The sequence below is a fragment of the Lissotriton vulgaris genome, chromosome 9 (genome assembly GCF_964263255.1).
Source record: "Lissotriton vulgaris chromosome 9, aLisVul1.2, whole genome shotgun sequence".
Lineage (NCBI taxonomy): Eukaryota > Metazoa > Chordata > Amphibia > Caudata > Salamandridae > Lissotriton > Lissotriton vulgaris.
Genome location: NC_141697.1, coordinates 792,984,382 through 792,998,178, shown reverse-complemented (window position 1 = coordinate 792,998,178; position 13,797 = coordinate 792,984,382). Strand labels below are relative to the sequence as shown.

Here is a 13,797-nt window from a genome sequence, read left to right as displayed (position 1 = left end):
AATTATGCAAATTTTGCACAGGCCTACTAAAAACTTCAAATATATTACATACAATCATCTGGCCAGAAGTGTTCACTTGCTTCCCTCCCTCGAGCTGTATTCCTGCCTCTGACCATATATAAGTAAATAATCATAGTCTAGAATGGCGACGCCATAAGCTCAGAAAATCTAAACACTTTTCAAGAAATCAGACCAGCCAGACAAAAAATTATTTGAATTTATTCGGAGATGGTTGAGGCAGAGATGTGATTACATATGGAGAAGTCCCGTTTCCTCACACCACCCCCAGCTCAGTGTCCTCACCTGGAGGCTCCCATGATAGCACTTTCACAGGATGGAACAGTTCAATAAGTGAACCAGACTAGTGCCTTGCTTGGGTAGGAGGTCTGTCAGGAACATTTTGTGCTGATTCTTACAAGCCACTAGAAGCAAATAGGATAACCATTCTCTAGGGTAGTGGCAAGAAAGACCATTAAGGCTGTGTGTGGATTGCCTCTATGACAAGATTTTAGAGGAAACCGCAAGGGTTGTGGAAAGCGCAAGGGTTTAGAGAAAAGGCAAGACTAGGCACACTTATGCACCACCATAAAGGTGATTCACGAAGCAGAGATCTTCCTCCAAACCTACAAGTGCCCTCAGTTCCAAGCCGACGGTGCAGTGATCCTTTAAATCTGGTTGGGTTGTTAGTAAGGAGAGAGGTTATTGGGTCGCGGCATTTCTCTTGGTCACAGGATGAGGGGAGCTGATCTGTCAGCACGGCGAGCCCTCAGCGTTGAGTCAATATGTGAAAGGAAATAACCATTTAATTCGAGGTTGATTTCTTGGTGAACAGTATGCAATTCATTCAGTGAGTTAGCGTGGTTTACTTAGCACTAAAGTTCTGAGTGAGGACCTTAGTCTTAATACAAAAGGAGCAGCTATGTGAGCTCAGTGGCCGAGTCCCCGATGAAACCTCGAGGTGCTAGTTGGTGGGGGAGTAACTGATGATTTATCAATAGAGTCCAACAAGTTGAGGCTGAGGGCTACAGCAATGAAAGACTACTGCACCTCTACCTGTCAGGCAGCGCTCACGGCGATCACCCTGAGGACCACTGATACAGTGCACTAGCTCTAGGGGAGGGTTCCCTGTGAGACATCTAAGCTTAAGTACCACATCTTGCAGTAGCTTTTGTGGCCCGTTAGAGACCCACTTGGGCAGAATAGACTTCACAGTATGCAGCAAGCCACACATAACATAAAAAGGCCTGAACCGTTGTCAATGTAAGCCAACATGGAGTCCAGAGACAGAAAGCAGGCTGTTACAACACGCTTAGGGTAATTGGTTATTGAACTCTCTGGAGCCAGGGTATCATGCTCTCGCCGGCCCTAGACTGCCATGATGTCGAAAGGCTTTTCCGCATAGAAGAGACCCCATCGCTGGTCTCCCAGGCTGCAACGGTACAACTTCTCTTTCCATCCCTCGATGATGTACAGATAATCATCTTCAGAGAACTCCTGTCGACAGAAAAGGAAGACAAAAGCAGCAGGTTACAATAACTGGTATCACCTGCAGCAGGTGAACAGCTTCTGCTCAACCCATCCCACCAGTCCCACTTAACTCCCTAATTGTAAAAGACAGCACCCAGAGGCTGGAGAGATTGAGCCTCTTTTGGGTGTGTCTCAGTGCTGGAGTAGCAGGAGCCTGCAGGTCAGGACTGAGGTGCATTGGCAGACCCAAATGATTTTCTCAGTGCTTCAATAAGAGGGTTGGGTATGACGGGCACAGGGAGATCTGTGTATGTGGGTAACCCATCAACCTCTGTCCTGACACCCTGATTTGTTGTAGTTCATGCCTAGTTTGTGACTACGCTCTACCACTAGGGGTAATTACGTTTAGAGACAAAAATACAAACATTGGCATCCGTGGGAAAGAATATGTAAATGTATTTGAGCTTATATAGCGCACAGCTACCCACAAAGGGTTTCCCGGCGCTTGCTTAGGGAACCCGTCCTGGTATTCCCCTGTGAGATAACCCCGGCAGGGTATCCACAAGGTGAAAGCCAGGCATCCCGCCGCGAGGGGCCGTTGTGGAGATTAAGCAAGCTATTGCCCAGAGTCGCAGAGTGTGAACCCATGAGTTGAGAAGGCACCGGAGCGAGAATTATCGAGTCCGTGGAATTTTTTGAGCCCAAGACCCGCCGAGGCAGGGAATTGAACCCTGGTCCAGGGCCGATCTCAGCTTCCGGGTCTGCCGCCTCTAACCCCTGAGCCACACTTCTCCACTCAACTCATGATGACAGTGCTTGGTCACGTGTGATCAGCCCCGGCACCACTATTATTATCGTTCTTGGAGGTTGTCATCTTAGCTTAAGTTAGACTTTCTTTTAAAATTGCTTAGCAAGGGTTTCGTGAGAGAGTGTGTACGAGGTCACATAAATCAAGGTTCCTGCAAGATTCAGACTTCTCTTCTATCACTCATGAATACGCACATATCCAAAGAGGAGTCGGGCCCCCATTTGGACCACTGCATTGAAGAAGAGCTGACCAGGTATTAGCTATGGTTACCTATCTATTACCACGTATTAGCTATGGTTCTGCCCTATGTCCTACGGGCAATTTGAGGAGTGGACTATCAACTCTACAGCCATTGAAGAACGTACAATATATTTCCTGTAGACTGCGTAACAATCTGATGTGATTACTGCTTTACACTGTGGAATGTAACTGCGCACCTTTTTGACTTATTGCTCCTCCTTATGTGCTGGCATTGTAAGTTCTTTCGTTTTGTTGTTGTGTATGATTTTAAATGCCAATAACAAAAAAAAAAGAAGAGCGGACCAGGCTCCACCAATAGTAACAGGCAACAACTGAAGATAATGACCAACAAGTCATCTCCCCACTTTGGACCCAGAGGTAAAGATGCTTTAGGCATCTGTCTGAACCATCTAATGTGACACTGCAAGTCTTCGTTTCAATCGGTATCACCAAATATTTTAGTGCTGCGAAGTAGCTTGACGGTAGCATGCAGGAGCTATGCAAGCCCTTGAATCTGTAGACAAACGATGAACTGTACTCCTGGCAGATTCAAGGTCACCTGTAAGGCAGGCCCATGGACAGCTCTGAGGGTCCGAGTTGCTGGGGTCAGCCAACAGAGAGAAAAATCTTTCTCCTCTTTCACAACAGGAACAAGCAGGTTGTCTAAAAAAAATACATCTTAGAGGAAAAATCCCCAAAGGTGCTCCAAGAACAAGGAAGTCAATTGCAACTAAAAATAAAAACAGAATTTGGAAGTACAATTATGCACTGACTTATTTTGCAAAGAAACTCTGAGTTTGCAAACCATCCTATGTACAACTAGGTGAGTTCGCAAAATCACAGTTTGCAGAGGGCCGCATAACGACCTGCCTAAAGAATATTAATTAGGCGAGTGGCAACAGCCTTCAATTGGCTACAAACGCTTGCAACATACAGCAGACCACATCCATGTGTTTACATTTCCAGAAGGATAGCTTGTTTTTTTAACACCTTGGCTGCTATGGCTTTTCCCCCCCGGTGCTGAATTCACAGAGTTCTCATTGTTCATGACGAGCTCAGCTCGTCATCAGCACAGCTCCACTGTGCCTCATGACGAGCTCGTCATGAGCATCGAAGGGGTTAAAGCAGCACACGGAAGATGTGTGGCGCCCTGGCCAGGGCGACTGACACCGGACGCTGGGGCTCACGGTTCGATCCCCGGCTCTGGCGGCAGGGGTCTGCCTAGCACCATGCGACTCTGGGCAATAGCTCGCATAATCTTCCCAACGGCCCCCAGCGCTGAGATACCCCTTCAGGGGTGAGTCGTGCGCTTTACAAGTACTGGATTTACATTTACATTTGTGAAAGAAAACCGAGCTGCATAAAAAAAAAAATTCAATTCCGTTTGGATAAACACCAAAAGCAGGAGGCAGTGGTCTCCTGTCAATACCTGTGCTTTGCAACCAGAAATACAGTAGCAAACCACTGAAACACCCATTCCAAACTGAGATTTGGTGTAGGCCGCAAAAACGATTTTATAAATTACAAAAACTTTTCCTACTCGTAAAATGGGTTTTGAAGATTACAAATAGGATTTTTGTGGTAGCAACCCTTCGATTTTTTTTAATTGAAGGGTTATTTGCAAAATCCCTCAGTACATCTGGCCAAAAGAGTGATACAGGCAACACTCCTAGTGAAGTCATCTTTACCAATATACTACTTCCAAATCGTGCCCCAATCAGCTCCTTGTTTTCAAACTACAGCGGTTTACTAGTCAGTCCAAATAGTGTGTTTTTTGTTTTTTTCTTAAATGTATATTTGGAAATTAAACGGATTTTTGGACAAAAATAAATTGTAAGAATGTATTATAAAATGTTTTTTTTAATTGTACAGGAATTGTACTTCTTTTAAGGATCTCTTCCAAATACAGTCACTGAAATTGATGTTTAGGACCATTGACCCTGGCCTGCTACCAAACAGCGAACAAATGCACCTTCTCTGAGATACTGTTCCCCTTTTGTGCCAGTCTCAGGGTGCAGGCTTTACTGGACTAAGACCAACTTTACTGGGGCTCCCCTACAACTTCATAATGTGTGCCTAAGTACTGAAACACCTGTGGCAGACGGTAGGTCGCAAAAGTGTGCTTCGGCAGAGCAGTTTTCTTGGTACTAGAATATCAGAGGGGGATATATAGTAAGGCAGAACTGAGTTGAATTATATATGTTGAAGGGAGTGCAGCAGATCAGGACAAAGGTGTATCAGTGGGTCTTGGTGCTTGAATAGCAAATGGCTACATTGACAGAGGTACATTTTAAAGGATATGGGCGGCATCACCATTATTATGCCTTTGGAGGCGGAGGGCGAACGGGGATGCAGCACAGATCAGACTGGATCTTCATCGGCCGTCCAGTTTTGCTGTCCTTACCTGGGTAAAAGCTGCTTTCATCTCCTGTGTCCTGCAGAGCTCCATGTTCAGGACCTCCACGAACTGTGCTGTGCGGTCCACAGCGCGGACGTTCACAAATCCCACCTTCTCCAGGAACTAGACCGATGCCATAGAAGGGAAAGCGGAGAGGGCATCATTAGAGTGAGAAGGGGCTTAATTTAAAGGAGGCTAGGTAATGAATGATGTCAAAGGAGGACTTGCAATGAATGATGTCATATGTTTTACTACCCAATCAGACACCATCAAACAAAGGGTCTTGCAGCTAATGATTGTTTATGATGTAAGATTGAGTAATAGTACAAGCTTTATACTTTCACCGAATGGCTCCTCTAGAAAGAGCCACTCAATGGATACAAAGGCCAAATAGTGTGCATTTGAATGCAGGAGGATCAAGAGGGCTCCGAGTTTACACCCAGGTAGGTTAAACATTTCATTACAGTATTTTAAAAGAAAAACTACGAGGCACTGGGGGTAGTTGAAGGCAATGGGACTGACCTTGCCGTATTCCTGGGGCGTGTACAGGATGTATCCTCTCCCCTTCACATACTCCTCAAAAACTTTAGACCAGGGCTTCTCGCCGCAGCAGTAATCAGTGATCAGAAGTCGGCCTCCGGGCTTCAACCAGGACTACAATGGAGCAGGGAAAAGCAATGAGAGTGAAAACAAAGAGAAATTGGTAAGAAAGGGTAAGGGAAAGAGAAAGAAAGAACAGAGGTTAAGTGGGGACAAAAAGGAAAGACTTAGCAAAACGAGAGGAGGGGAAAACAGATAAGTACGAAAACAAAGATGATCGAGGAGGATTGCAAGGAGACATTGCAAGGAAAGAGAAACAACATGCAGGAGGTACAGGAGATAGGATTGAGAGAGGATAAAAGGGCGCGAAGGGAGGAGAGAAGAGAATAAGACAAAAGAGCAAGAGAGACAAGGAAGAGAAAGATAAGAGGAAGTCAGGAGGGAGAACGAATAGACAGAGCAAGAGGAGGCAGGAGAGAAAGGTGAGGCCAAAGAACAAGATAAGAAAAAGAAGTGAGTGATCAGGAGAAGGGGGAGAGAGAAAGAAGTAGAGCGTACAAGACAGGAGGAAAGAGAGTGGACTGAGTGGGAGAAGGCTGGATGAAGATGAACGAGGCAAGAGGAAGTGAGCAGAAGAAGGAATGTAAGGAGCAGCTTGCCACAGGAGGAGAAGGACAACAGGAAGGGAGGAGAACGAGAACAGGAGTAAAAGGGAGGCTTAACAGAGAAGAAGGAAGCGAGAGAAAAAATGGAACGGGCAGGGAGGAGAGGGAAAGTAGTAGGCATATAGTGAAAGCAGGGGGGAAAGCACAAATGAAAAGCACAGAGAGAAAAAATATCAAATGATAAAAGGAGAAGCCAAAAAAGTGAGATACAAGAAAGAGAAACACGGAGAGCGAAACAATTACGAGGTGAAAGAGAAAAAAAACTAAGAGGTTGGAGTAAACAATGAAACAGAATGAAAGTGTGATACAAAGAAAGTGACAACGAAGGAAAGAACAAAAACGAATATATATATATATATATATATATATATATATACTTTTTTTAAACTGAAAAAAGCCCAAAATTCGACAGTTGTGGTGTGCCACAAAGTGCACATCTCAACCTATGCCCTCACCATGTTTTGCTCTTTGTAGGGAGCCTTTTTTAATTGCCATTTGCTAAGCGGTTTACTGAACATGGTAGAGGGCATGAGTTATAGTGTCCACTGTGCTATGCATAATATAACTGGCATATTGTTAAATTTGAGAGATTTTTCATTTCTGTGATCCCTGAATCATAACCATCTTTTAACTGTGTTTTCTTCAGTTAAATACATTGTTTTTTATGGGCCGCATTCACCTGCCATATACCCATTCTGCATTAACCACATTTTTCGGCCAGGCGATGCACCCAACCCTATTCAGTTGTGCACATCGGGGTTTGGTTGCAGGGACTGCCTGACCTTGCACTGGACTTGATTTGCTAAATGCTAAAATGTATGCAGAATCATCAACCAGCGGCAAAGTTATTAGTGAATGAAACTTTTAGTGACACTCATTTATCTTTGTGCCGCCCTTGTCGATCAAAATTTAATATAACCAACAGAGAACTATAGGGCGAAATTTCATGCAGATTCCTCAAACAATGTTAAATTTCTTACTAAATGAACCCTTCCTTTGCCCCCCAGCTCTAAATTTATAAGTAAAATAAATATTTCATGGCCTCCCCTTTAGCTTTAACTTGACATACCAATAGAAAACTAATCCTTCCAAGCTTCTGTAAAAATGTCTGCACGTTCATCACACGTCAAAGTTATTAGCACTTGACCACTTTTTTTTAGCCCCGCTTACCACCCCTCCCATTTACCTGTTCCCTGTTGACGGATATTCAAATGTTTCAAAATACCAAGAATGATCTCAACATACAAAATGTTTGCCATGTTTATGCGCATTCATCAAATGATGGAAGTTTACAAGCACATCAACAAATGGCTTTTCAACTGACATGGGACAGAAAAGTTTAAACGCTTTTGAGCCCACCTTTTAAGCCCCATTTTTCAAATTCTAACATCTTAAAATCTACTGAAAATATTTATGCCAAAACACAAGAAGCACCACTTCCGAGTAAAGTTCTATTTCCATGCCAGGGTTGGTGTAAATCCAATAAGAAATGTTTGCTGTCCCTGAAAGCAAAAAATCCCTATGGATGCTAAATTGGAAAAAAACATCTTTTTTTTACTCACCCTTTAGATGTTTGCTCCTCAGAACTGCACAACATTTTGTATACCTGCCCTGAGCTGACTACATTCAGCTAGTGCCAAACCCAATGCAGATCTGTGTGGAGGCTAAAACTATAGGTAAATCAAAATTTCTCCATTGCTTCACTCCTCCACACTGTCCTCTACACCAAACGTCCTCGTGTCCTCTTCACTTCCCCAGGCAACTCTTTGAAATGCCGGAGACTGACTTACGTAGAATCTCCTGAAGAGGGCGCCCTTGTCTGCGATATGCAGGATGGTGTCCCTGCTGTACACCACGTCAAAGGAGTTCGTGGGAAAGACACGTTTGGTGGCGTCACCGATCTCAAACTGCACCTAAGAGAAAAACCAAGAAATGTGTGGGCATCTACTGGAACTTCTCTTGCTCTAAGCACAAGCTGTCTCGCAATGTTTCCCCTGATACCTCAGATCAGTCTTAAGACCCAATGGGGGAGGGGCGGGAGGGTGGAGAGAGTTAGGAGAGAGAGAGAGAGAGAGAAGGCCTGCATGTGTGACTGCATGTGCCTCTGTATGAGTACCAGTATGTGCATGAGTGAGTGTGTACGAGTGTTGTATGCACAGTTCACCCCAGTAAATGCTGGCACAAACCAAGAATATTGACCTGCTATGTAGGCTGACCAACTGCATTGGTGCAAATTCTGGACGCTAAGAGTAAAAATTCAGGACAGTAAGTGTAAAAATCAGGACAAAAGGTGAAAATTGAGGACAAAAATTCAGGACAGAAGGTCAACATTTAAGACAAAACTTCGGGACAAAGGGTATATTTCACAGACACATCAGAGGAAGTTGCGTATAGTATAAAAGTAATTAAATAAACAACCACTTAAGTACAAGTCAAAATAAGTTTATATTAGGTTGAGACAATCGTGCACTTTTTTTGGTAGGCACGCAACTTTGAGAAACTGTGCAGGTCTTTTTGTGGTATTTCATATGATAATAATCTGTTTATATGGTTACTGCACTGGGTTGTCCAGTCTGATATTTTGTTTACAACTCACGGTCCTGAGCAGGCATGTTTGGTGAGAGAAGTGGTCAGGAAGATCTGCTCGGATAGACATTGTTACTAGCATCTCATATCTGAGTGCCATTGTGGGATGTAAAGCGGCACGCATAGGTCAGTGGAGCAACTAGAGTCAAATTCCGGGGGTGACAAACATTTTGGGGGAGGCTAATTCTTCCTTCAATTGGCAGAGTGAAGATGAAGGGGCTCTAAGAAGGAGTGAAAGAACAACAAAGCCTTGTTAACAAGTAAACTGTCTTATAAAGACCTGTGAAGTACTGGGGTGCAGCTGTGTGTGCCCCTGAAGCTGTCTCAGCCCCGGCTGACAAACACAAGGGGGGGGGGGGGGGGGGGGGCTGAAGCCCTTTGAGTCCAACGGGCATTGCGAACCTGGCATAGGTGAACTAAAGGGAGGATTGCCACGAAGAACCCACTACAGAGAATGCATTATGGGTGTTTCAGAAAGTGGAACTTAAAATATGTAATGTGACTTTGCTTATGGGGGCTTTGCAGAGACACTAGTTGCGGGAAGTCACAAAGGTGCCTTTCCCTGCAGCTTTCTTGAAGAAGGCACTGTTGATACACTAATACATAGTTTATTTCTGACGCCTTGCCTATTGCTACAAACACAATATACATCTCAAGCATAGCTCACGACACTATGAAGCTCTCCCTAAAACATTACACTTAAAACAAAACATGCAAACATTTACAATTACTAGTGTAACATTCAAGTAGCAGTTGGGTGTCACTCAAAATGTCATATGCATGATGTATTGATCCCACACATAAGCACACAGCAAATACAGAATAGTAACTCATAGGCAAGGGAGTAGCCAGAACATTTAAATATCTCCCACTTAGAAATAAAGCTCTTATGGCACCAAGAAGCAAAGTAAGTCATCACAACCCTCCCCAGAAGAGCTCTCTTGTCCAAGGATCTAGTCATTCATCCTTCCATCAAATCCCTGATATCCACTACTTCAAATTTACATTCTGTCATCTATTAATTCTTTCATCGATCACTGAGACTTTCACCGTTCATTCTGTCCTTCCATCTGTGTGCCCATCCATAGTATACTTTTTCAACCATTTGCAAACCTATCCATCATCTATCCTTCCATCCATCATTTCACTCATCCATCTATCAATCCACCCTTTTACTCAACTATCCATCATCCATCCACCCTTTCACCCAATCCATCCTTTCACTCATGCGTCCACTCTTCCACCCATCCATCCATTCACTCATCCATCCAACCATTTACCCTTTCACCCAAGCCATCCTTTCACACATCCATTGATCGACTCGCCGATCCAACCATTTAGCCTTTCACCCATCCAGCCATCCTTTTACTTACTCATTCATCCACCCAGTCACTCATCCATCCACCCATTCAACCTTTCACTCATCCATCCTTTCTTACAGCTCTCCACCCTCCCTTTCACTCATGTATGCATTCTTTAACTCATCCATCTTTCCATTCTTCTTTTCACTCATCCATGCACCCATTCGCCCATCCATTCTTCCAATCATTCATCCTCTTTCTCTCTCCATTCCCCTTTCACTTAGCCACCCATCATTCCATCCACCTTTTATCCATCCTCCCATTCATCGATTTATTTATCCACTCATGAGTCCATCCATTGACCTTATCACTCATCCATCCTTTCTCTCGTCCATCCACCCTTTCACTCATCTATCCATCCTTTTGCCCATCTAACCTCCCTTTCACTAACTCGTCCATCTTTACATCCACCCTTTCACTCATCCATTCATTCATTCACCCTTTCACTTATCAATTCATCAATCCACCTATCATTTTCTCATCCATCCACCCATTCACTCGCCCATCATTCAAACTTTCACTGATCCATCCATCCTTTCACTGATCCATCCAGCCTTTTACCCATCCATCTACCCTTTCACCTATACATCCATTTACCCTCATCCATCCTTCCACTCCCTCATCCATCCTTTCTCTCATTTTCCATCCATTCACCTTTCCACTCATCCATTCATCCTTTCACTCATCCATCCAGCCATTTACCCATTCCTTCACTTACTCACTCACCCACCCTTTCACATTAATTATGAGCTGAGCCTTTGTCTACTGAGTTGCTGACAGAAGAGGCCCATCAAGAATTTCACCCTCGCTGTAGTTCCTAAAGCAAGGGGTGGGTGGGGTGGGTTGGGGGAGAGTTCACTATGCTCATGCACATAGGTAATCTGAAAGCTTGGAAATCGTGAGTCTTGAATGATGCACAGTGCAAGGATGTGAGGTGACTGTGACATGGGGTGGTTTCCAGGACTTTAAATGGGATGATAAACTGGGGATCTCTCAAAGGGGCGTGTCAGATGTAATTAAGGGGGTGGCTTAAAACACCAACACTAAAAATTTATGCTGAGCATAATGTGCCGCCCGACTTGTATTTTGCTGTTTCTATCATTGCATCCAGTAAAACTAGACCTACAACAAGCTATGACTATTGGCTTTGTTGGTAGTTGCATACAATAAATAAAAAAGCAGCAACTATGGCTTTGTTGTATATAATAAAAATGCTTCAGCTCTGAAATGATGAGACTGTGTAAGAACTATAACCTCTTCTTTTTAACTTCTTTCGCCAGATTCTTTTTATGAACTGTCACATAGCAGCATGGGCATTTTTGTACATGTGTTTTGAACATTTCTTCCATCTAACCCTAACAGGCTGCCCTGCCCTAGACCAGGGCAAGAGGAGGCCACCACACGCTGTAAAACCCCAAACTGGCCCACTGTCATTCTCTATGTGACAATTAGCCACAAACAGAATGAAAATGGGCAGTGTGGGGCTGCCCTTGTGCTCCGAGGATGAATGTGAGGCAGCCCCATCAGGGAGCTGAGGCCTCTCGCAGCGAACAGCTCTGCTTCCTGCAAGGCCCAAAACTACGGACAAAAGGCGTACGTAAAAGGGATGCTGACAGACAACGGACGTGAGGTCCAAATTACGGACGGTCAGTGAAATTTACGGACAGTGGTCACCCTTCTGCTACGGCTGGGCTAAACTATATTGAGGAGTCCCCGCCCCTGACGTTAAGGGTGACCAGGCTTCCCGGATTGGACAGGACGGTCTGGGTTTTTCACCAGCTGTCCTGGCACATATCAGGAAATGTAGCTCATGTCCTGGTTTTTTGAGTGGGTCGACCAAAAACGGCAGGAGGTGCTTTTTTAGGTTTTGAAAAGCAGGGATAGTTAGCAGTTGTTTCAAGAAAGCAGTTTCATTAACAGGCAACTACTGGGTTTAACAATAGCATTTTATGTAAGTTCTTACTGCCTGTTCAGTAACAAAGATGCGCTGCCAGGCCAGCAAAAAGAATCACCTTAAGATATGACTCTAAACATGGCAACATCATACTATGCTCTATGTATGTAATGGATACCCAAGTACAGTTTGAGCCCTACTTATGACATTTCCCACATGAAAGTCTGGGTAGGGGACTTACTCATGTCTAATTTAGCAAAAATTAACAAACGTAAATGAAAATTGTTTTGTGCCCAATTTGTATAGGCATTGAAGGTATTTTAGAAGCATGCAAAAATGAGGTCATTTAGGTACCATTAGTTTCCTCAATGATTTGCATACATTTCCACATTCTGGTTGTCATATATATCTTCCCTCTGCAGAACATGTGGGAATCTACGTACATTATAGATGTCCTCAAATACTCCTCCAGTATACTTTGCACCTTTGGAGCACAGGGAGCACGGGCATACGTTTTAACACAATTATACGTTTGCACATGTAACGTGCAAATCTGAAGGCATCTCTTTCCAGAAAACCCCACACATTTGGGGGGCGTTGTAGTAACTATACACTACATTTGTATAATTACTCCAACTACGTTTAGGAGAACATTTATGTGTGTGCATAGGGTGGAAAAACATTAGAAATGAGAGTTAATTTTGTGGGTATTCTTCGCATTCTCAACACCTATTCATGTGCCCCTTACGCTAACACTACAACAGGAGAAACTATCCGAATTGCAGAATCTTGAGTCATAAAACGATAATTTAAACAATTTCCTACGTAAGCATTATTTAAACAAGTGCATTAAATCTACATAGATTGGGTTTGGAAAACAGGCGGAAGTAATTTTCTCCACCACCAGTAATTTATACCTGATAATTCATCCCTACATGTGAAAGTTACGAATGCAGGTGATAGGTAGAAAATTGGCATGCCGTATCCTCAAAAGAAGACGTAACTTCTGCATGGTGTAGGTTACACCCGTTTTATATGTATGGCACTTATAGATAAACTTGATTCAAGTCCCAGCAAACACCACACGGCTTATTGGTGCAAGTGTTGGACTCCCTGATACAAGGTAACCTACCGCCATTTCCTTACGAAAGTGCCCCCACCCCTATTATTATATTTACAGTCCCATGCTCAGTGCTTTCTTATTTCGGGAATTAAAAGATTTGTCCACAAAGAATGAAAGTTGTAATAATATAAAAGAGCTGTTTCAGAACACAAGGATCAAGGTCCCAATTTCTACTCTTTGTGCAGGGAGGGGAGATGAAATGACGGATTAATCAGACAATGTCTGCTTGTTATTATTTAGTGAACATGTGGTCCCTTTGCTACACTAGAAACACTTTTAGGACGTGATGACAATATCCCAAAGAGGTCAGCTCCTCTGTTGAAAAGAGGTAGTCCATCCCAACAGCGGATCCGCTCCCTTCAGATGTAGCATCCGTTTTTTGCTGCACTTAAAAACAACAAACCCGGTGCATTGTTATTACTACAGTGCAAGGTATGGTAGCCCTGCTGGGCAAAGTTAAGGTGTCCTACTGCACACGTTGATCCTGTGCCACTTCCATTGGAGGCATGGCAGCCCTGAGAGAAGCGCTGAAGCTGCTGGCGGAAGAAATAGCTCTTTTAAGAATGTTGTTTTTGGCCAACAAATGCTATATATCCTGCTGGGGGTTTACTGACCTGACTTCTTGACTGAATTTACATCTTGTGTATATGTAACTCTAACCACTAGTATCTGTAGTAGACTTTTGTATCTTACTACCATTTTTATGTGAATTTAG

At 43.7% G+C, this 13,797-nt stretch overlaps 1 protein-coding gene across 2 annotated transcripts in view; it reads right to left on the bottom strand.

The window, feature by feature from the left end:
- Window positions 1–203: 203 nt before the first annotated feature.
- The window catches only part of LOC147692277 (uncharacterized), a 312,790-nt gene continuing 299,196 nt past the window's right edge, over window positions 204–13,797 (bottom strand). For both annotated transcript variants that reach the window (XM_086938541.1, XM_086938542.1), the window contains 4 exons: window positions 7,909–8,031; window positions 5,436–5,567; window positions 4,920–5,036; window positions 204–1,494 (listed from right to left, as the gene is read on the bottom strand). In XM_086938541.1, the coding sequence (XP_086794667.1) occupies window positions 1,366–1,494; window positions 4,920–5,036; window positions 5,436–5,567; window positions 7,909–8,031 (501 nt within the window). In that variant the 3' untranslated portion in view covers window positions 204–1,365. The remainder of the gene's footprint in view (window positions 1,495–4,919; window positions 5,037–5,435; window positions 5,568–7,908; window positions 8,032–13,797) is intronic.